Source organism: Carlito syrichta, unplaced genomic scaffold (genome assembly GCF_000164805.1).
Source record: "Carlito syrichta isolate Samal-C Ts95f unplaced genomic scaffold, Tarsius_syrichta-2.0.1 Scaffold314847, whole genome shotgun sequence".
NCBI classification, from domain to species: domain Eukaryota; kingdom Metazoa; phylum Chordata; class Mammalia; order Primates; family Tarsiidae; genus Carlito; species Carlito syrichta.
Window position 1 is genome coordinate 256,569 of NW_007258943.1, and position 24,519 is coordinate 281,087.

At 37.2% G+C, this 24,519-nt stretch overlaps 1 protein-coding gene across 5 annotated transcripts in view; it reads left to right on the forward strand.

Moving 5' to 3' along the window:
* The window catches only part of CCNT2 (cyclin T2), a 45,172-nt gene extending 26,022 nt beyond the window's left edge, over positions 1–19,150 (forward strand). The window contains exons 5-10 of one of the 5 annotated variants that reach the window (XM_021705951.1): positions 5,402–5,464; positions 8,419–8,512; positions 8,631–8,676; positions 10,274–10,437; positions 14,392–14,462; positions 14,938–19,150. In XM_021705951.1, the coding sequence (XP_021561626.1) occupies positions 8,452–8,512; positions 8,631–8,676; positions 10,274–10,437; positions 14,392–14,462; positions 14,938–16,380 (1,785 nt within the window). In that variant the 5' untranslated portion in view covers positions 5,402–5,464; positions 8,419–8,451 and the 3' untranslated portion in view covers positions 16,381–19,150. Of the gene's footprint in view, positions 1–5,401; positions 5,465–8,418; positions 8,513–8,630; positions 8,996–10,273; positions 10,438–14,391; positions 14,463–14,937 lie in introns of all 5 variants that reach the window. The other 4 variants (XM_021705952.1, XM_008072090.2, XR_505267.1 and 1 more) reach the window with 4 other exon arrangements.
* Positions 19,151–24,519: the final 5,369 nt, after the last annotated feature.

Here is a 24,519-nt window from a genome sequence, read left to right on the forward strand (position 1 = left end):
GTATCAAGACGTTTGAAATCTATTTACTCTAACCTTTCACTTTACTGGTGAGGAAAATTGATGAAGAACCTAGTAGGATGTTGTAGGAAGAACATGGGCTTTTTGGAGATATGAGTTTAAATCTGTAGGCTTCTGACTTGCTTTGTAAACTGGCAAAGTTCTTTTGCCTATTTGTATCTACATTCTCTGGAGGTGGAATAATATCTGCCTCATATCATGAATTTGTAGTTATTTTTATTTTCTTTATTATTCCATTCCCAAATGTTGAATAGAAGAGTAATAAATCACAGCCATCATGACAGATTCTTTATTACAGAAGTAGCTTATGGCGGGGCATGGTGGCTCACGCCTATAATCCCAGCACTTTGGGAGGCCGAGGTGAGAGGATTGCCTGAGCCCACAGGTTCGAGACCAGCCTTGGCAACTTGGTGAGACCTCGTCTCTACAATAAGTCAAGAAAAATTAGCTTGGCATGGTGGTGCATTCCTGTAGTTCCAGCTACTTGGAAGGCTGAAGTGGAAGGATCGCTTGAGCCCAGCAGGTTGAGGCTGTGGGAAGCTGTGAGTGTGCCACTGGGCGACAGAGTGAGACTCTGACTCAAAAAAAAAAAAATAAGTAGCTTGTGTAAGATACATATGCTGCTGACCCTTGAACAACATAGGTTTAACTGGCATGGGTCCATTTATTCATGAATTTTTTTTTTTTTTTATAAAACATTCGAAAATTTGCCAGATGCATTGACTCATGCCTGTAATCCCAGCTCTTTGGGAAATGGAGATAAGAGGATTGCATGAGCCCAGCCAGGGGTTCATGACCAGCCTAGTCAACTTGGTGAGACTTTGTACAACATCAAAAAATTAGCTGGGCGTGGTGGTGCGTGTCTGTAGTTCCAGCTACTTGGAAGACTGAGACAGAAGGATTGCCTGAGCCCAGTGAACCAAGGTTGCAGTGGCCATGAACATGCCAGGCTGGGCAACAGAATGAGATTCCTACTCCAAAAAAAAAAAAATACATTGGAAAAATTTTTTGAGATTTGCAATAACTTGAAAGAACTTAAAGTCGTGTAGCCTAGAAATACTCAAAAAATTTAAAAGATGGATATGTCGAGAATGTATAAAATATATGTGGATACTAGTCTGTCATTTACTACTATAAGATGTATACAAATCTATTATAAAAAGTTAAAATTTATCGAAATAGACTCACAGACACAGACTGTACGTGGCTCCTTTGTCAGTCGAGAGAAATGTAAACAAAGCATTGCATAAAATTAACTGTCATGTATACTGTACTACTGTAATAATTTTGCAGTCATCTCCTTTTGCTATTGTGGAGAGCTCAGGTGTTCAGAGTATCTGCTTAAAAGGCTGTGTAGCAGCCAGATGCAATGTAAGCCTGTAATTCCAGCACTTTGGGAGGCCAAGATGAGAGAATTGTCTGAGCTCACAGGTTTGCAAACAGCCTGGGCAACTTGGTGAGACTTCATCTGTATACTAAATCAAAAAAATTAGCCGGGTGTGGTATCAAGCGTCTGTAGTTCTAGCTACTTGAAAGGCTGAGGTGGAAGGATCCCCTTAGCCCAGCAGGTTGACGCAGAGGTGGCCATGAGCATGCGTGCCACTGCACTCCAGCCAGGGCGATGGAGTGAGACTCCAACTCAAAAAAAAAAAAAAACAGTACTGTGTAGCACTAGTCATCTCATCTCTGCATGAGTAAGTCTGTCTCTCCCCTAAATTGCGGTTTGCAGTAAAAGGTGATTTCTCAGAGTGTTCGAGTGTTTTTATTATTATTATTATTATCATTATATTTAGTACGATACTAGAAGTTTTGGATTAATGACATGGGACCCATGCAAAGTGCCCCTAGTGATGCTGGAGGTGCTCCCAAGAAGCAAAAAAGTCATGACATTCCAAGAAAAAGTTGATTTGTTATGTATATACTGTAGATTGAAATCTGCAGCTATAGCTGCCATCATTTCAAGATAAATGAATCCAGTGTAAGAGCCAGTGCAAAGGAAATAATGTGAAGCCGATGCTGCAGCTATGTCAGCAGACATGAAAACCTCCCACTTTTTATCTCATATTGAAAATGCAGCTTTTAGTCTGGTGCAGTGGCTCACACCTGCAATCCCAGCACTTTGGGATGCCAAGGCGGAAGGATTGCTGGAGCCCAGCAAGTTGATGCCACAGCACTCCAGCCTGGGCAACAGAGTGAGACTCCAACTCAAAAAAAAAAAAAAAGGAAAGGCATATCTATAAACTCTAACATGATTTGAGAAAAAGAGAGCACACTTGCTGTGTTATGTGACAACTTAAGAAGAAGGTAAAGGTTCTAAAACTGGAGAATTCAGTGCCAAACTTCAAAGAAGGTTTGGCTTAAAAAACACTCAGATAACAGGAGAAGCAGCTTCTGCTGACCAAGAGGCAGCAGATGAATTCCCAGACACCACAAAGAAGACCATTGAGGAGAAAGAGTATCTGCCTGAACAGGTTGTTTGGGTTTGGTTTTTTCTCCCCCCAAGACCAGAATTGGTATGTAAAATTCCACAAAGGACATTTGCTGGTAAGGAGGAAAAGCAAGCACTAGAATTTAAAGCAGGAAGAGATAGGCTAACTCTACCATTCTCTGCAAATACAGTTCAGTTTATTATGAGGATTCCCCTTCACTAGAAAGCTGCTAAAGCCCTGAAGGGAAAAGATAAACATCAGCTTCCAATATTTCAGTTATATGACAAGAAGGTCTGGACAACAAGAATCCTTTTTCTGGATTGATTCCATTGATGCTTTGTCTCTGAAGTCAGGAAGTAACCTTGCCAGTGAGGGACTGCCATTTGGAGTTTTTCTGATAGTGGACAATGCCCCTGGCTACTCAGAACCCATGAGTTCAACCTCAAAGGTGTTGAAGTGTTTACTTGCTCCCAAACACAAACAGGACATCTCTAATTCAACCTTTAGATCAGAATTATAAGAAAAAAAATTTTTTTGAGTTGGAGTCCCACTCCATCACCTAGGCTGGAGTGCAGTTGCACACTCATGACCACCCCAGCGTTGATCTGCTGGGCTCTGGCGATCCTTCTGCCTCAACCTTCCAAGTAGCCGGAACTACAGGTGCATGCTACCACGCCCAGCTTCTTCTTCTTCTTTTTTTTTTTTTTTTATTGTAGAGACTCAGGCTCAGGCAATCCACTCACCTTGGCCTCCCAAAGTGCTGGGATTACAGTCTGGGCCATCGAGCCTGGCCCATAAGAACTTTTTAGGCTCGTTACATAGTACTTTATGGAAAGGATCATCAGCCCCGTGGAAGAGAACCCTGATAGAACATCATGAAAGTCTAAAAAGTTTTCACTATTTAAGATGCCCATTATTGATATTGTGAAAGCCAGAAACAATAAATTAGTGCTGGAGAAACCTGTCAGATAATGTGCATGACCTCACAGGATTTACAACAGAGCCAGTCAAGAAAATTATTAAACAGATTTTGGATATGGCAAAAAAAGGAATGAAGGGGTTTTAAGGTAATGGATCTTGGAGACATTAAAGAGCGAATAGACACGAGGAACTAACCGAAGACAACTTGGTGGAGGTGAGTGCTTCTGAACCAGTCCCAGACGATGAGGAAGAAGATGTAGAAGAAGCAGTGCTAAAAACCAAATCAACGTCAGACAATCAGGCAGATGGGTTCCAATTATTCAAGACTGCATTTGACTTCTTTTACCACATGGATCCTTCTGTGATACAGATATTGAAACTAAAGCAAATGGTAGGAGGATTGGCACCATACAGAAACATTTTTAGAGAAATTAAATAGTAAAAAGTCAGACAGAATTACTGTATTCCCATAAAGTTACACTGGTATATCTGCATCTGGCCTCTGTTCCACTTCCTCCACCTCTTCTGCCTCTGCCACTCCTGAGACAGCAAAACCCATCTCTTCCCTTCCTCCCCCTCCCCCATCCCCTCCCCCTCCTCATGAAGATGAGGTTGAAGACCTTTATGGTGAACCACTTTCACTTAATGAATAGAAAATCTCTTTTTTCTTCCTTATGAGTTTTTAATAGTTTTTTTTTTCCCTCTAGCTTCCTTTATGTAAAAATACAGCCTATAATACACAAAACATACAAAATATGTGTTAATCTACTGTTTATGTTATCAGTATGGCTTTTGGTCAGTGGTAGGCTGTTAGTACTTAAGTTTTGGAGGAGGCAAAAGTAATATATAGATTTTTGACTGCATGGAGAATTGGTTCCCCTAGCGTTCATGTTGTTCAAAGTTCAGCTGTAACTTATTTTAAATTCTCATAAAATAGAAATTCAAAAATAAAAATGAAGATCTTTCTTTTACTATAAAAAATTCTGTGAGCAGCAGACAGCAGACACTTGCTGCTGTCCTGTCCATTGTGCCCTTCACAATGTATCTTCTCTTTAATAAACCTACCTTTCTTTAAACAAAAATATTCTGTGAATTTATGATGTTATGGATATTTGTATAATGAAAATTATAAATGATAATATAAAGCTACTGTTTTATAAAAATCAGTGTATAATATCCATGTTATGACATATTCTTTAGCATACAGAAAATAAATAGCATTTTAAGGAGAATGTTATAAGAAATCCTTCTATGACTTTATTATTTTGCACGTTTAATTACAGTAGAAATATCAAAAGACCACACAACTTTATAAATCCAGATTATTCATTTGTTAGGATTTTATTCACTTACTATTTTTGAAAATACTAAACGTGATCTCCACTTTTAAAACAGAAACCTTGCTATACCTAAGTGTTGTTGGACATTGAAAGTTTTTCAACATTTTGTCTTTGGTATTAGAAACTGGTTTAAAGGATCTTGAGATCTACATGATTCGCTCGCCACATGATTTTAATTATGAATGAGGTAGAGTTATACGCTTACTGGTTAAAACCCTTTAATCTAATGAATAGGGGAAAACTAAGAGGATTGTATTGTTTAAAAGCTCACTTGTACTACTGTGGCCCAATATTTGTTTATGAAAAATGTTCTTTCATTTCTGAAAGAAAGATTTGAAATATTATTAAGAAACATATTGCATAGTTGAATTATCTAATTAAATTGTGGAGCTAGCTTAATAATTGTATTTGCCATGATTTTAATTTCTTTTTAACTTTAGAAAAATCCTAAATTAATTTAATTCAGAATTTTGAATAAATATGACCCTTGGTCTTTGTCTATATTCATAACTGAGGCATTATATTTGAAAAGAAATTATTTTTCATCTTTGGATGTTATGATTATGTCAGTGATGAGATACTTTGTCATCGAATTTTTCTTAGTAATGAAGAATGTATTATATACATTTATGGCATTTCTCACGCAAGTATTGTAGTGGTAAGTGATTGGAAAAAAAGTGCTTATCATTTCAGGTTTTGAGATCACCATTGAACACCCACACACAGATGTGGTGAAATGTACCCAGTTAGTAAGAGGTAGGTAATCTTTGAAACTTTTAAGATAAGTGTTAATGCTTTTTTATCATCTATAATTGATGTGAATGCTATTTTGATCTTCTAGCCTTTTGTTGAGTTTTATTAAAATTAGGGGGAAATGTCATTTTGAAGCATTTTTTAGTGTTCTATATCTGCCTGTTCATCTGCTTCTATTTGTCATTTTACTTGGTGCATTAATTTCCTTTAAACTTAGGTGAAAACCATCTCAGTAAAAAATTGGAGAATCTCATTTCACTAATATTTGAAGAGTCCAAATATTAGGACTCTGCCATTGAGCTTTGCCAGTCCCGTTTCAGTTAATATTTAAGATGTAGGCCATTAGTATGTAGGTGCAGAAAATAATATTAATTTATGTCAAAGTTTGACTTCTTGAAAAGTGATAACAGTTGAATTTTGAGGTCAGCCTCAGATCTTTCAGGTAAAAATAGCCTTTGTTAGCAGATTTATCATTTTTGGAAATGTTTTGCCCTTGTTCATTAAATCAAAGTTGATTTAATACCTTTCTCAAGGTTCTTTAGAATTACTAAAAGTGGTTTCTTTTTTGTGTATAATGGAAAAATAATTATAAAGCATTATACATGTGAGGTGCCTATTAAGCCTCTTATATACAGAAGTACAAAGTTTTTATGTTATTGCTTTACTGCTTGAAAAGTACCTGGTACAGAATTTTTCTACTATTAACGAATCCTATGTATCTGTTCTAGTATCCCAAAATATTCTTTGCACAGTTGCATGTTGTGCTGCTTCTTACTTCTACTTTCCTATTTCCCATTTGAAGTGTTATGTACTCATAGCAACCACTTGGGACTTAGTGTGCTATTTTCTGCTACTTTCTTTTTGAAAATGAAATTTTGCAGTTTTACTCTTTTACTACTAGGCTTTTTAGGTTTATCCTAAACAAAAAGTGTAAGATTTTTGAAGGCCTTGTTTTTAGTATCTATCTAAATAGTCTCACATTTTATTCATCCTAAATTGAATTCATTTTATAACTAGATAGCATTTTTTAAAATATTAATGGCTGTTTTTTTAAACTGACGTCTGATACAGTGTCTTAAGGACTAGACTTCTAAAAATTCAACTTAAATGTTTTGGTCCTAGTAGCACACATTATCATTTGTTAACTAGGATATATTTCATTGTTCCTTTTCTTCATAGTTGCAGGAAAATGTCTTATGGCACATTTTTATCCCCAATAGTACAGTACAGAATTGTTTAGATAGTTGTGGATGTTGAATTAAGAAAAAAAGTTTAGTTTTGTTTTCCTGAAACCTTGTAAAAGGGTAAGCTAAGCTTTGTAAGCCTAATAACCATATAATATGCTTTAAATTGAGAGCAAAATGAAGAAAGATTAATTGAAGGAAGATAGTAGTATATGTTAAAAAAATGTTTGTTTATATTAACTTAAAAGTAAAATTGGATTTTCTAGTTAGTATTATTGTGAAATTTGGGTCAGCATCATTAAATTCTTCATCAAAGCTTCATATTTTTTGAGCATGCTCTCCAACCCCTGAAGAATCTAGAGAATGAAGTCAGTTTGATTGAAAAATTAGATAATAACCTAAAACGTTGACAAAAACTGTACATTTGATATATCGTCCAAAACAAAATATTTAAGGTATACTCGTTAATGTTTAAAATAAGACTGATTCTTAAATTTTGAGTACAAACCATACATGTATCTAACATCATTTTGTCTGACTAACATTTCAGGTAACTGTAGTTTATGTCTCACACCAGTTTTTAAAAATGTTCTTTTTGTGTTTGGTGTCTTTTTTTCTTTACTCTGTTATAACTTTCAGCTAACAAAGCATTTCCCTTCTATTCTTCTCTGTTACACAGTGATTGTTTTTAGATATTGAATTTAGCTACATTTCTAGGTAAAAACTGCTATTGCAGTTTCAAAGTATTTTTTTTTCCTTCTCCACATATTTTTGTTTTTATGAGGGGTAAATTAATTGGATTCCCGTAAGGCCTCCCCCCACTTCCCCATGGAGATGAGAGAGTTGATATTATGCTACTTTGCTACAGAATTGGCTGATGTAATTTTACAGGGACTTTCATTTCTGTGATTTCTCCTTCCCTCCCCACCAGGAAAGAATGCCATACTTAAGTCACACTGCCTCCAAGACATCTGATGCTTTGACACTCTTCCTTAGCACAACTCTGCTAAACCCAAATCCCTTTTGTAAAACTTTTGTGTTGATGATCCACATGGGGCAGCAGGGATTACAGGTGCCATAAATAAAAAATAGCAGGGGAAGAAATTTGAGGACTCTTAGAGAAGGGTGGAGTTGAGGTGAAGGTGATCCTAGGTGAGCAGAGGGGAAAGGTATGTCAGTGATTATGAATTTATTTGGCGGGGAGAGGGGAAACTAGCAAGGGCATTCATCCCTGTCAAGACGAATAAGGGGCAGAATAAGGGGAGCAGAAACTGTTTTCAATGTCTTAGGAAGCTAATTAAAATTACTTTTCTGTTGGGAACCAGTGTTGAAGCATGCCGATCCCTCCCTAGAGTACCCATATCTTTTCTAAGTGTTGTCTTTAATTGGATTCTATGCTTTAAAATGAAAATGCAGTGGAGCATCCTGTATTTATACCCTTATACTGTTTGGAGGTTATTTATTCTCTTTGATGCTTAATAGCATGATAGAAAATTGAGCAGTTTATGCTCTGAGTTTTGGGGGGTGGGGGTTTATTTTGTTTTTTGATGGAAGTATTTAAGCCAATTTAAATATGACTGAGGATTAAGTCTGGCAGGCAACTCTTTGTATTTTATATTAGACTTCAAAATCTTTTCTTCTTCTTCTTCTTCTTTTTTTTTTTAAATCCAGGAGAATGCTTTATTGCAACTTTTAGCTGACTAGATGCTTAACTTAGTAACAAGTTTAGCCCTTGTAACTGGCTAGCTAAAAGCAAATCGGCTTGTTTCTCAGATCTTTGGGGGATAGCAAGAAACATTTGAGTGAATGTTGTTGAAGATTTTCAGTAGTATAGAAAATGATGGCGCTCTTGTGATATTTGTAAGTAGTAAGTAAAATTTACTTTTTGTGTACACATCTTTGAAGTTTTTGTTGTGTTGAGAACTTTTTGATGATAGCACGTTAAAGCTGATAGTGTTGTCTTGTTTTTTTTTCTTTTCTTACAGCAAGCAAGGATTTGGCACAGACATCCTATTTCATGGCTACCAACAGGTTGTTATCCTGACCCTCTTTGTTGCACTGTTGTAGCACACTATAGCTTCCTTTAATGCAGGGCCCCCTCAATGTGTCTCTTACCCTTGTTGCGACAGGCGACTGGACCATCTACTGTGGTGGTACCTTCCTGTTTGCTTTGCGGTGTATTGTACAAGGGACTTTGGGCACAGAGGGGTTAAATGCACAATGTGAAGTGTAGTGGTGCTTTCTGATGACATATTCTCAATATGTGAGTGCATAAGTCTAAAATTGGTAGCCTGAATAGCAGCTAAAGATTACAAAGAGCTAAACTTAACGTAGAAATTCGAGCAACTTGGTAAGTATAAAGCTATTTCTAGTTTACAATAATAGTTAAATGACAATTTTTTAAATTTCACATTGATCCAGTCTTAACTTTAAAATAATCATTAAAGTTTTTTTAATAAATAAAATTTATGTAACTTGGGATTTTTTCCAGATTATACACAGTAGTTGTAAATTAGAAGTAGTCAAATCCCATCAGTGCCTGGATTTGCATAAATAGAATTTTCACTTTTAAAAAAACTTACTTCCTTTTCAGTTCATATAAAGCAAAAATACGGTGTTTATGGCTGATCAGTTAACATTTTACTCAATTCTGAAATTGAACTGGTCAAATGGTTTTAAGGAGGCTTTAATATCTAACATATAATTCTGTTCTGGATTGATTATATTAATGATTTTAAATTTGTTTTTTGAAGTGGGTCGTTGGGGAAAGGGGACCAAACCAGCTTTGTGTGGTCCTTAATTTCTTGTGACACTGATAAGTTTTATTTACAACTTTGGATTGGCAAATATTTTCTCAGATATGTGTTGTTGGGATTTAACCTCTATCCCTTATAATTCTGAGGGGGAAAAGAAGACTTAAATTGAAAACTTTGGTTAGAAAAGGCTAGCTGTGACATATTACATGCCCAGTTTTTGGTATATAATGGAAGGAGAAAGTTAGTATTTTGTAGTATTTAACAACATTGGACCTTGAAGCTGTTTGGCAAAAGGTAAGTTTTCTTTGTGGCTTTGCTGAAAAGAAGGCAGAGGTTTGCATAGCTATATGTTAGATTTTCTCTGAATTTACTAGAGAATTATGCCTGTTAAGCCGCATCACATGGTATATCCCAGATTATAATGTGACATTGAAGTCACTTTGTCAATTTTACAAATAGTTTTTTTCTTTACATTTTTACCATGACGTTATAAAAGAAATTAAAAATACCACAAAAAGTTTGAAGTGTTATACTTACGTATATAGTGATTATTGCAAATATACTCTTTTCCCCTTCTTTTATAAAACACTTTGCATTGAGGTTTAAAAGCAAAATTTAAAACATCTATATGTTAGTAGTAGTAATAAAATACTAATATACTCAGGTGTAAATGAGTGGTCTATTCATATATAGGTTTTTTAGTATTAGAATTTTATAACTGTTAACTTTTAATTTTATAAATTAAGGTTTATACTCTAGACTTAAGGAAAACATAATTTTAATTCTGCTCTTATCTTACTGGTAAATATTTTTCTTTGTTTTACATATTTGAATTTTTATGGCTCTCCATTTTCAAACCTGCTCTACAACAGTCTGCATCTTACAACCTTCTGTCTTCAGTACAAACCAACAGTGATAGCATGTGTATGCATTCATTTGGCTTGCAAATGGTCCAATTGGGAGATTCCAGTATCTACTGATGGAAAGCATTGGTGGGAATATGTGGATCCTACAGTTACTCTAGAATTATTAGATGGTAAGTAGAGAAAATAATTTTTCTTTTTACATTAAAAACATTTCTTGGCCGGGCTTGGTGGCTCAGTTTGTAATCCCAGCACTTTGGTGGGAGACCAAGGTGAATGGATTGCCTGAGCCTGCAGGTTCAAGACCAGCCCAGGCAACTTGGTGAGAATACAATAATACAAAAAATTAGCCGGGCATGGTAGCGTGCACCTATAGTTCTGTCTACTTGGAAGACTGAGGCAGAAAGATCACCAGAGCCCAGCAGGTTGACGCTGGGGTGGCTGCTATGAGTGTGTCATTGCACTCCGGGCTGGGCAACAGTGAGGTTCCAACTCAAAAAAATATATATGTATATATACTTTTTTTTCCTCTTAAACTTTACTTCTAAATTCCTATATATCAGTCCAGTGCATATACACTCACCACATGTTTTCACGCTAATTCAAGATATCAGTCCTTTTTTTTTTTTTTTTTTTTTGTGTCAGAGTCTCACTCTGTCACCCAAGCTGGAGTACAGTGGCACACTCGCAGCCACTGCAGCCTCAACCTGCTGGGCTCAGGTGATCCTTCATCCCCAGTCTTGCAAGTAATTGGAACCACAGACATGCACCACCACACCTGGCTAATTTTTTGATTTATTGTGAGATGAGGTCTCACCAAATTACCAAATTACTGGGACCCCTGGGCTCAGGCAATCCTCTCACCTCAGCCTCCCAAAGTGCCGGGATTACAGGCTTGAGCCACCACGCCCAGCCAAGATACCATTTCATCTATTAATATTTTAGTTGGTATTTCAAAAGATAAGGACATTTTAAAAACATAAGTATTATGTTTAACAATTTGACAATAGAAAGTATAATTATATATTGAAATGAACAGTGTGAAAATAAGGATTTATAGCCTAAACAAATATTAAACACCACTGTACCACTGAATATCTAAAACCCTTTCAGGTCTTTTCATAGAAATTTGATTTAGAAGGTATAGGATGATTGGGCAAGGATACCTATTTAAAATATATTAACTGTCATTTTTAAATGTGTAGATTGAAAGTTGAGTGTTTACCATGAAGTAACAAACTAAAGGGATTTTCAAGGCAATATTCCTTGCCCTGTAGTCATTTTGCATTATTAAATGTGACTATTACAAGGAGTTACGAATTCTGTAAATTATGAATGTGGAATCTGAGGATCTTTTGATAAGAAGTACATTTCTCAGGTTGAGAAATAAAAGAAGCTGGCCAGAGATAGGACCTTCTTGACGTTAGGATGTTTTAACCACGTATTGTAGATTTCAGAAAGAAAATAGGTGAGATCAGTGAGCTGAGTGGGTGCTGCATGTATGCAAAGAAAGAGTATTCACATCCCAAGGGAGAGAAGGGGCCAGTGCTTAAAGGAAAATGTTCAGGTGAATGCTTAAGGCTGGGATTTTAAGGCTTTCCTTTAGGGAGCAGATAAGCATTCTTGGGTAAAATAACACAGGAGCTCTTGGCATGGCGCTGGGATGGTTATCTGTTTCTTGGATCTGATGGATGGGTAGGTCAGTCTTGAGCAAGTAGACAAAGATGGGCCTGCAGCTGGATGGGTGTATCAGTCACGGGCACAGAGACAAAGGGTGGACCAGTAGCTGGAACTCAAATTAAGATGTTAATAATGTCTTGTGACTCACCCAGGTATCTGGGAAAAGATTATTGTCCTGCATGTGCTCAAGGTGACCAGAGAAACTCCATTTTGGGTTCTGTCCTGTCAAAAAAGTGATTACTTCTTACCTAATAGATACACTGAAGTTGCCATGTCAGATTTTTAGCTTGGGGGTTGGGGGGATGACTCCCACTCCCTTTACAAAATTGAGGTTAATTGAAAAACAAAAGAGAGACCTGAGTAGCTTTGGAATGTGGTCTTTTGGTAAAAAATGTTTATTTAAGACTGGATTCTCCAACTTTTTCTGTGAGGGACCAAAGATGAAGGACCAGAGTAACTGAGAGTTTGTGGACCATAAGGTCTCTTACAGCTACATAACTCTGCCTTAGTACCTGGAAGCAGCCATTAGCAATTTGCAAATGAATGGGTGTGGCTGTATTTTAGTAAAACTTTGTTGACAAAAACAGGCAGCAGGCCATACACAGTTTGTATGTTTCTTTGCTAGAGCCCTTTATTTTCTTTTTCTCCTTGAAAAATTTCTCCCAGAATAACATCTCATGCCTTATTACTTACTGCTACATAATTACACTGATTTCCTTAAATTGTTAGAGACTTTTTCAAAGTGTAGCTAGAGGGAAGGCAATCTTTAGTGATTTGAAAATGATATCTTGTAAAAACCTGTGGAAACTTTTTTTACTTGTTTTCATCTGTCCTGTAACTTGAAAATCAGGATATGTATGCCACTGTTATCTGTCAGTAGTCAGTAAATTAAGATTAGATAGACAAAAGCTCACGTAAAAGTAATGTCTTTTATCCTGCTTTTAGGTGGTAGGTAAAGCTTTAGTTTTTTTGGGGGGGGCGTTAATTTTTTTTTGCACAGCAGGAGCCACCTCCCATTCTGAGAAGGTTCAAGTTCATTATTCATTTGGAGAATAGTTGAATAGGAATGTTGGAAACCTAATACATTTAGACATTTAGCATATTATGTAGCAGCTGTTTTCTGAATTGATCACAAAAAAGTGACTTAAAAGTGAAGATATTAAGATGTATCTGAATTGTAGTATTGTTTCTGAAGTACTAGTAATAATACCAGTAATAATAGTACTTTTTTTTTGCCAGGAAAGAGAAGGGGTGGAAGGGGGGGGGAAGGGAGGAAGCAGAAGAAAGAGAAGGGTGGAAAGGGGAGCAGTGGATGGGGGAAGGAAGGGGAGAAGAGGAGAAGGGTGGGAAGAGGTGGGGACAGGGAGGGGAGGAAAGGGCAATACTAGTAGTAGTATTATTTAGTGAAATAATTCACTTAATAGTGACTGTGTTCCGGAAGAAAATCATTGGCTTGGACATTAGCTTTGAGGGAGAAGGGTTTCTATTTTAGGCATCATACTGTGATTTTTGTACATGTAGCTAATTATATTAACATTATTTTTTTCCTCTGCTATAAATTTAATAGAGTAAGATACTTAGAAAAAACAAGACTTACGCTTGGTGTACCAGATTTTTTGAACCCGGAACTTTATGGACATTCAGTGTTTGACAACCATGCTGTTAAATAAATTGAGTCAAAACAATTTCTTGTTAATGCTGGACACAAAAACTACGTTTACTCATGTCAGATAGAAAAGTGGTCTATTTGTTCAAATAAAGAAGTGGAGCTCCAGGCATTCCATTTCCTTTTGTCCACTTTTTTTTTTTGAGTTGGGATCTCACTCTGTCACCCCAGCTGAAGTATTTTGAAGAGAGGTTCTCAGTGTGTTGCCCAGGCTGGTCTGGAACTCCTGGGCTCAAGCAATCCTCTCTCCCCTGCTGGGATTACAGGCTTGAGCCACTACACCTGGCTAAGAGTTTCTTTCATGTAGATTGGATCAAAAAGCTCCTGAGCCTTGAGCGGGGAATAGTGAATTTACAAAGGAAATTATGCCTTGAAAAAATTGTTTAGAGTTTAGTTCATAAAGTAATTATTAGCATGACTTTTTCACAGCCTGGTTTTGGGTAGTCTTCACACATGTAAACATAAAATGCTGTCGAATTTTTGCATGTCCCCTGCTTGTTTGAGACAAACTATGTTGTTGTTGTTAGTCTTATCATTTGCTTAGAATATCCAAAGAAGTGTACTGTTTGTTCTAAAAAAGTAATAAATCTGTGGTTTCTACTGATAGGGCTTTGAAAATGCCAATTCAGAATTGTATTTGCTTCTGTGTACGCTGTAGGTTGAATAGGAGGATAATAGTGAAGTAGATGAACTCTTAAGGTCCCTTTTTAATATTGCCCACTTGAGATAAATTTGAGTGCTAAGTCACCTTCTAAGTTTTAAATTTAAATTTTATTTTTAGAGCTAACACATGAGTTTCTACAAATATTGGAGAAAACGCCTAGTAGGTTGAAGAGGATTCGAAACTGGAGGGTAAGAAAATGGACAGGGTTTAATAGAACATCAGTCTATCATTTATCTAGCAATTACATAGCTAACCAATTTGAATTTTTAGTCTTTCCAGTATTCCTAAATACAGTGTATAGTAAGTTACATATACTCATATATTCAACTATTGTGACCTATGGACCTTGCTAAAGTATACTATACTTTAAAAAAAAAATTCTCACAGTGGTTTTGATGGAGATACTCTTTTCATTTTACAAATGGGGCGCTAAAGCCTAGACAAATTACTTTCTCAAATGCTGGCCTAGGATTTAACTTGTATCTAAGTTTCAAACCAGTGTTTCCAACCTTGTGTATAGCCTTACGTTATGCCTCTAAATGAGACATTTATTTACTGGACCCCAAGTGATTTCCATATGTTTAATACAGAATTTTTGTAAGCAAATAAATTTGTATTAAATTCTTTAGCTGTCACTGCTTCTTTTGTGTCTTATTTTCATAGGCTAATCAGGCAGCTGAAACCAAAAGTAGATGGAAACCAAAAGTAGATGGACAAGTATCAGAGACACCACTTCTTGGTTCATCTTTGGCCCAGAATTCCATTTTAGTAGATAATGTCACTGGTGTGCCTACAAACCCAAGTTTTCAGAAACCATCTACATCAGCATTCCCTGCGCCAGTACCTCTAAATTCAGGAAATATTTCTGTTCAAGACAGCCATACATCTGATAATTTGTCAGTGCTAGCAACAGGAATGCCGAGTACCTCCTACGGGTTGTCATCACACCAGGAATGGCCTCAACATCAAGAATCAGCAAGGACAGAACAGATGTATTCACAGAAACAGGAGGCATCTTTGTCTGGTAGCCAGTACAACATCAACTTCCAGCAGGGACCGTCTATATCACTGCATTCAGGATTACATCACAGACCTGACAAAATTTCTGATCATTCTTCTCTTAAGCAAGAATATACTCATAAAACAGGGAGTAGTAAACACCATGGGCCGATTTCTGCTACTCCTGGAATAATTCCTCAGAAAATGTCTCTAGATAAATACAGAGAAAAGCGTAAGCTAGAAACTCTTGACCTTGACGTAAGGGATCATTATATAGCCGCCCAGGCAGAACAGCAGCACAAGCATGTGCAGTCACAGGCAGCTAGTAGCAGTTCTGTAACTTCTCCCATTAAAATGAAAATTCCCATCACAAATACTGAAAAACCTGACAAATACATGGCAGATAAAAAGGAAAAGAGTGGATCACTGAAATTACGGATTCCAATACCACCCACTGACAAAAGTGCCAGTAAAGAAGAACTGAAGATGAAGATAAAAGTTTCCTCCTCCGAAAGACACAGCTCTTCTGATGAAGGCAGTGGGAAGAGCAAGCATTCAAGCCCACATCTTAGCAGAGACCATAAGGAGAAGCACAAAGAGCATCCTTCAAACCGCCACCACACCAGCAGTCACAAGCATTCCCACTCACACAGTGGCAGCAGCAGCAGTGGCAGTAAACACAGTGCTGATGGAATACCACCCACTGTTTTGAGGAGTCCTGTTGGCCTGAGCAGTGATGGCATTTCCTCTAGTTCCAGCTCTTCAAAGAGGAAGCTGCATATCAATGATGCATCTCACAACCACCACTCCAAAATGAGCAAAAGTTCCAAAAGTTCAGGTAGTTCATCTAGTTCTTCCTCCTCTGTTAAGCAGTATATATCCTCTCACAACTCTGTTTTTAACCATCCCTTACCCCCTCCTCCCCCTGTCACATACCAGGTGGGCTACGGACATCTCAGCACCCTCGTGAAACTGGACAAGAAGCCAGTGGAGACCAACGGTCCTGATGCCAATCACGAGTACAGTACAAACAGCCAGCATATGGACTACAAAGACACATTCGACATGCTGGACTCGCTGTTAAGTGCCCAAGGAATGAACATGTAATAATTTGTTTAGGTCAATTTTTCCTTTACTTTTTTAATTTAAAAATTGTTAGAATGGAAAAATTCCTCCTGATCTAGCAGTGGTAACACCTGCTATTGCTGCCACTGCTTCAATATTTGTAAGTGCTGCTTTATTCTTCATTCTGAAAAGAAGAGATTATAGTAAACAAGTCTTTATCTCCACATATGATAGTGTTATAAATACTGTAAACGCATGGAAGGTGCAAAACTCAGTATTTCTACAATTGCAGCTAAGAACATTAGGATGAGTGGCTGGCTGCTTCTAGGAATATAAGATGCCTCAAGCATTCATTATTTATAATTTGAATATTGTAGCTGTTTTTGTTGCTTGGCTTTTGAATGAGTGTAAATTGTTTTCTTTTGTGTATTTATACTTGTATGTATGATTTGCATGTTTCAATGATAAAGGGATAAAACAGTATACTGACAACTGTTTACAAGAAAGTGGAGAAAAATGTACATACATTTTTGTATGTTTAGATATTACCATAAATACTCAGGATCGGAGCTGCTTGTAAGTATAACAATATACAAAATAACTTTATTTTATCTTGTCAGAGTCCATCACTAATCTAAAACAAAGGTGGCAATTTTTTATGTTAACTTTAAACTCTAGGCCTTACTGGAAGCCACTGATGGGGGACACTTCACTACCAGATGGATATGCGGTGCCACAGATGGTCATTTACACTGTGGGCACTGAACTTTTGCCTTCAGAGGTTCTGACCAGGTTGGCTGCTGAGATAGCCCCTAACTCTGAAGGCTTAAAGAGGAAAAAATAAAGTTTACATACTCTTGATGTGAAGTGCATTTAAATGTTTGTTGGCTTGTTGCAGTACTATGAAACAGAGCTGTTAATAATGGTTATGTGGATTACTGTGATTTGAAAACTAAATTCACAAAAACTTACATGATAAAGAATTAATAAGTTCTTTCCTTTAAAGAACTTTACACTACATATGTAAACAGGGATCACTTTTCCTCTAGCATTCAGAATGACAACATATTCTTAAATATACTCCTTCCCTGAAGTGTGTTTGTGTGTGATGCCATATTTCTTTTTCAGGTAAATGCAGTCTTCCTTATAAAAATGAAATTAAGCCTATGCTCTCTCAATTCTTTTATATTCTAACAATAAATAAAAAAGGAAAGATCACTGACTGTGCATTGTACCTGTATTTATAGTTTGTGGTTGTTATCAGGATGCTCTGTAAGAAAAAAAAAAAAAAGGTCAGCCTCCCAGGCAAACCACTAGTGGAGGTTTTACATTTGTTTGCACATCTCAGTATATTTCTGTTGAGGTGAAGTTTGCACAGTCATCTGACTTATCGAACGTTAGATTTTAACTTGTTTAAATTTTGTCTTAAACAGCAGTAATATGGCTCTTGTTTATCAGCTAATCTTGAATTTATTCTGTGGTAAATCTTTGAGCTGTTGTTGCGTGTATTTGAAATGGGTTGGATTCAACCTCTGTTGAACTGAAAACTGTCTTAATTTTTCCTCTGTGTATATGAATTATTTTTGTTACAAGGCCACTGATATGTGCACAATTGTAATTTTACTCAAGTATGTTTGTGGTTGTAAATATTAGAGTTTAATCTTGTGCTCTACTTTTATTTAGCAATTACCTTATTTGCCAGTAGTTTTATAATTTTTTTAAGATAATCGTTTATTATTTTGTCAATGTTATTTGAACTTGGGGGTCCTAGGAACTTCTTTCTAAGGACTTTGCCTAGCTAGCATGTCCTAACATCTGTTCTTGTCTTGCATAACTTTAGTAATCTTTGTCATTATATGTAACTTTGTTGCTCTGTATGGCATAATATTGTATCCATAAACATGGTAATTTTTACAGTTATACTCTTACAGTGGTACATAATCCAAGGACTAGTATAGAATTAAGCTGAGTGCAAGATGAGGGAGGGAAGGGTTTTCTTGGTAATTTAGATGTGAAACTTCTACAGAGCTATCATGTGAAACTACATAGGGTGGTTGTACTACTGTATAATTGGGGGTGATAATACCAGGAATTTTAATAAGATTTTGTAAAGAATATTGAGAAAAGTAGTGAACTTATTTTCAGTAGACATAGAAAGCAATGTGAATATTTAAGGTCTGTGACTATAGCTAAACTCAATAAGAATTTGCAGAATTGTTTTGAGATGTGGGAATAAAGGTAATTTTGTTGAATCTTTATTGGTGCTAATGATGGACAGTTAAAAAGATAGCTAGTGTATATTGTTATGGGTCAGTACTTATTAGTACTTCCGAAATTGAATTTGAAATGCTATGTATTCACTTTTCACTCTGTAAATGTAATTCTTTACAATGACTTTATTTATTAAAGGGCAGCCAGTTGTAATTTTTACGGGATTGTGTGAGCTATTCAAACTCTTTAACCTCTGAACAAAATATTAAGCTTCCAAAATCACAATGGGGATAAATGTGGGTATCCTTTTCACTTTCATTTTCATTCAGCAAAAACCCATTACCATTCATTTGCTTTAACCCTCTCATTTGCATAGATAGTTCATCTGCCTGGTCCCATTAGACTCTACCAAAGAAAAAGACTCTGATGAGTGGACATTATAACTGTGAGTCTTCTTGTAAGTAGCCATAAATAAACCAAAATAGTATCATTAAATTTAGGTATGAACTTCCACATGTGCAAAGTACTGTTAAGGTGATAACATTTTTTATGAGATTTTTTAAATTATTTGAAATATTAAAAAGCATTATCTTTAAACATCTTATAAAAGAGTGATTCATTTAAGTTGTGTTTTCCCTAGATCACAGATTTGTTACCTTTATTCAGAAGCACATTACAAGGAAAGGCTTTACTTCTACCTCTTACAGCTAGTTTTTCAATATTGAGCTGTGCCCCCTAAATATTTGCCTTAGCTACTTTAAAATGTAATATTTTCAGAACCAAACCAAAGGGGTGTTTGTTCACAGAAACATTCTCAGAGGCCTACTTAACAAAACTGGCAGAAGTATCTTTTGGTAGTAAAGTTTCCTAGTCGCAGGTATTTAAATACTGAAAAGTCATGCCATCAGCACTAGGTTTATCTTTCAAAGCAGTTACATGTGCATGTTGATCTTCCTGGGTATGTGCAGATCATCCTGGTTAAAGTTCTAACATTCAGAGTCATTTAAAGGAAATTTCTACCATGATGCATTGTTTATTGAATGTCATGAGGGGATGCTTATATTACTAGGTACCAAGAGATTATAATTATGTAGGATACTTCTTTGGCCTATCTTCTTTGAACTAAAGAAATGACTAGTTGAGGTCTACTTCAGAGAGCTAGTTTAAAATATCTTTGTCAGTTACCAAATACCTTGCCTTACAAAGTTTCAAGCACATTTTATTTATTTTCTTGTTTATTTTTGAGTTGGAGTCCCACTCTATCTCCCATTGGCTCACTCTCGGCCACTGCAGCCTCAACCTGCTGGGCTCAGGCAATCCTTCCGCCTCAGCCTTCCAAGTACGGGCGCGTGCCACCACACCAGGCTAATTTTTTTAATTGTAGAGACAAGGTTTTGCCAGATTGCCCAGGCTGGTCTCGAACCCCTGGGCTCAGGCAATCTCTCACCTCGGCCTCCCTAAGTACTGGGATTACAGGCTTAAGCCACCTCGCCTGGCTTTCTTTTATATTTTAGAATTTATATTTTTTACTTGTATTTCTTAACCAGCCTTAGGAATAAACCACTGCTTATATACATGCATATTTTACACCCTGTAAGTACGCTTGATTGGTTAGATATTTCAGCATGTTGCATTTATGGTGGAAATGAGCTTTTAAAAAAGATGGCAGCATCATTTAGAAGACAATTGTGTTGTCAAAACATTTCACCATTTCCAGTTTTATCTCAAAAACAATATTTCCTGCCTGCTACTGGGATTTTTCTAGGATGTTTGTGCTGAGAATATTTGGAAGTTCTTGATAGGAGGTCTCCTAGATTCCGTATTTCTTCTGATTAGCAGTCTTCTCCATCAGAAGACTTTCTTGGGAGGCAATAGGATTCATTAACTACCTTTATCCAGAAAAGAGTCGATAAGTCTCACATTTGGAGAAACTTGAATTAATTTGAATTCACAAGATGATAGGTACTAATCTCATGTCCATTTGTTTAAGATAGGCTGATTTGGAAAGGGATTTTTGCATTGGAAAAGCAACACATTCTGTTGTCCTAGGGTACCAAGTTAATGACACTAATGTGTTAATTTGAGAATCACAGCTACTTTAATACCTGAAATCAACAAGCAATCTGATCGATGTAAGCCAAAATCAGAAGGTTGCTGGTTTTGTGAGATAAGTTTGCCTGAAAAATCTGTACGGTAGAGATGAACTCGCCAGTGGGCCTGAAGTGCTCAAAATGTTTTAGGTCTGATACCATGCATTCCTTTTTTACAGTGTCGATTTGGGCACAACCAGTTTTTGCCTCTGTAACTCCTCTTTTTTCTATAATTTATTATCTGTTCTGCCTGACAAATTCTTCACATAGGATGATAAGATATATTGAGATTTTTCTTGACTGAGAGTACTTATGTTCCCATAAAGGTGATTTAACCTATTAACTGTGATTGATTAATCTCAAGTTCTGAGGGCTGCCTAATTTCCTTTACTTCGAAGTTTGGGGAGGAAACCTCACCCAAAATTCCAAATTTTGACACTTCTGTTTAGTAGTTTGGTTTGATATGCCTACTTAAGTAATAGTACATTCTTAATAAGTAATGAGTACATTCTCATTTTTAAGGCGTGTTTGTTTTTTAAGCAGTTTCATTTGGTTAGAAAAACTTGTACTCATTTGTTGTAAACAGTGATTGTGGGGCTTCATTTTCTGAATGTGCTTAAAACCCCCAGTGACAATTGAATAGGATGTTTGCTGAGAGTAAATCCAAAACAGGAGTATGTGTATATGGCATGAATTAGTCATTGACTTTAAGCTTCTCCGTATCTCTACAAGGAATTATTAATAAAATTTGTTTATTGACAACATGAATCCAAGGCTCTAACATGTCTTAATGTGACTCAGAGATAACTTTCAGTTCCTGGGAAATGTGAGAGATAAAATGGAATTTACCAGGTAACTTCATATGTCACAGCTTCTGGAATCAGACAGTCCATGTTCAGTTTCAACCCCACCACTTAATAGCAGAATGACCTTGGTTAATTGATTAACTTCATGCCTTCGATTTCCTTTCCTGCAAAGTGTCAGTAATAGTACTTGTTCATGGAGTTGTGAAGTTTAAGACTTGAGTGGCCAAGAAAGGCTAGATGGGATAGATGGCATTAAAGAGACTTGCGGTAGAGGGGATATGTTGGATACTGGATACAATGACGAAGTTCAGTTCATGTTCATCTAACTTGTTTAATAATGCATGTAAGCTGTGTCCAGAATTCTCTTTTAAATTCATTTCTAAGATTTTGGGATTTTCTTGTTTAAACTCTTACATCAATCCCATGAAATGCAATCCCAAGTAATTGCAGTTATCTGTAGGAGGAATTATTTAAAAATATGTGCTCATAAACCACTTTTCAATATTGCTATTCTCCAACCTGCTTCCCCTCTCCATGGATTTTCCTGCACCTCCACTTGAAAGAACATGACAGCTAATTGCAGTAGCTTTGATAAAATACAATTAGGATTAAAGTGCCTTCCTCTAAAATACACTTTAGGCCTAAATGTAAAATAAACGTTTTTAAATCACATTAAGAGATTTGTGTTACTGGTGCTAACACCAATAAGGGTTAATATATAAGAGGATGAGCTTTAAGAATTTACAAAGTCAGCCGGACTCAGTGGCTCAGCCTGTAATCCCAGCACTTTGGGAGACTGAGGTGAGTGGATTGCCTGAGCCCGCGGGTTCGAGACCTGCCTGGGCAACTTGGCAAGACCTCATCTCTACAATAAATTAAAAAAAAAAAAAAAATTAGCCAGGGTGGTAGTGCGCGCCTGTAGTTCCAGCTACTTGGAAGTCTGAGGCGGAAGGATTGCCAGAGCCCAGCAGGTCGAGGCTGCGGTGGCCGGGAGCAGCCACTGCACCCCAGTCTGGGTGACAGTGAGACTCCAACTCAAAAAAAAAAAGAGTTTACAAAGTCAATATTACTTAACCAACTTCTTCCGGGTCCATTGTTTATCCCCCTTTTTTTTCTCCTGCTGTTTTCAGTACAAGTTTTATGTGTTTGAGCTCCAGTATACAATCTGCCTGTTCCCCCAAAACCACATTCGACCACTAAATTTAGGGCCTCACTAATTTTTGTCATATGTAGTCATACATTTTTTTTTATCATTTTGCGATAACAAGAGTCTTCATTGGGTTTTTCAAATGTTCATACACCTGAGGTCAGTTTTCTTTAGTCTTTCAAGTCAGTCTATAGGAGTGACTGCTTTGTGGATGAATTTAGATGTCCTGGCAATAGGAAAAAATAGTATACTTCTCAGGCCTGTTAGCTGTTTGAATATTTTGCATGAAAACTTTTTTTTTTTTTTTAACTTTATTACCAGCAAAGATAGAGGCTGCCTACACCAGGGACTTTAAACTTGGCAAAATCGCCTGCAAAGCTTTTTTTAAATACAAGTTTCTGTGTTTAAGTAGCTGCTTCCGACTGAATTAATACGTACGTAAGTACAGCAAACGTGAAGAATGAAGACGACCTGGTGGGTGACGGTAGGTAGCAGCTTTGGGCTGCTCGTCGGGCAGATTGGGTTCTTATCTTGGTGCTTCTCATATCAAGTGTAAGGGCTAAAGCTGAGATGCTGAGGAACCAATTTTTAGAACTCAGCGAGGGGTGGGGGGTTAAGACTTCTTGGCGCTTAGGCCAACAATATATAGGAGTTTTTTTGTTTCCTGGAGGAGTCTCACTCTGTGACTCGAGTGGAGTGCCGTTGCACACTCACGGCCACCGCAGCCTCAAAATACTGTACGCACGTGATCCTTCCACCTCAGCCTTCCAAGTAGCTGGAACCACAGGCAGATGCCACCACGCCCAGCTAATTCTTTGACTTATTGGAGGGATGAGGTGTTGCCAAGTTGCCCGGGCTGGTCTCGAACGCCTAGACTCAAAATCCTTTAACCTCCACCTCCCAAAGTGCTGAGATCACAAGTGTGAGCCACTGTGCCCGGCGCTAAAATGAGCTTTTTAATGTGATTGAAAACTCAGGGTGATTGTGCCTGAGAGAGATCACGAAGGGGAAGACAATATTACTGCTGGGTGAAAAATGAAACACATCACACCGTTAAAGTTGCCCAGGCTGCTCTCAAACCCGTGGACTCAGGCAATCAATCCACTCACCTCGACCTCCCAAAGTGCGGGGATTACAGACTGAGCCACAAGCCTGGTCAGGGGGAGAGCTTTAAAAACCAGACAAACCTGGGTGGCAATCCCAACTGCTTTCTACCAGTTAGATAGCCTTGAGGAAGTTGACACTGAAACCCATTCCTTGTTTTCTTTTAATTAATTCATTCATTTGTTATAAAGATGTGGGGTACAATTCAGGGTTAGGTATACAAACATTGATCATGCAGGCCCCTGCCTCCCCTAGCAATTTCCTTTGACTACCAGTCTCTGTTTTCTTAAGTGAGAGTAATTTCCACCCCAAACAGCAGCCAGAAGTCAATGACGTGCCTTTTTCTATGACGAGCTCAGTGAATGCTAGCCCTCCCAGTGCCTGCCTACCTGCACTCCCAGCCTTCTTTCGGACCACCTTCTCCGAAGGGAAGATACAACGGAGGCACACATGGGCAATGGAAACGAGCATAATTTCACTCAATTGGTCGTATTCTAAACACAACAATAAAGCAGTAAAGCACTGAGGTTCAAAGCTTGCCTATTGCAAACTTCAGTTTTTTGAAGGTTTTGTCTAATATTCCAAAACTGGTATTTTTATGTACCAATAGAAAAGGGGTCGCTTTGTTAACACTGACTTCACATGTCCATTCCTGTGATCTGTATACACAGTGTAAACATGTCTTACACCCTGCCCTTTCCCCATAGGGTTTAGCAGACTTGAATGTGAATAGTTAATTGTCCCAAAGTCCAGTATAATGTTCGGATTTTAAGGTATACTGAAGATCTCTTCAAAATTTTTAACTTACTTATTTTTTCCCAAG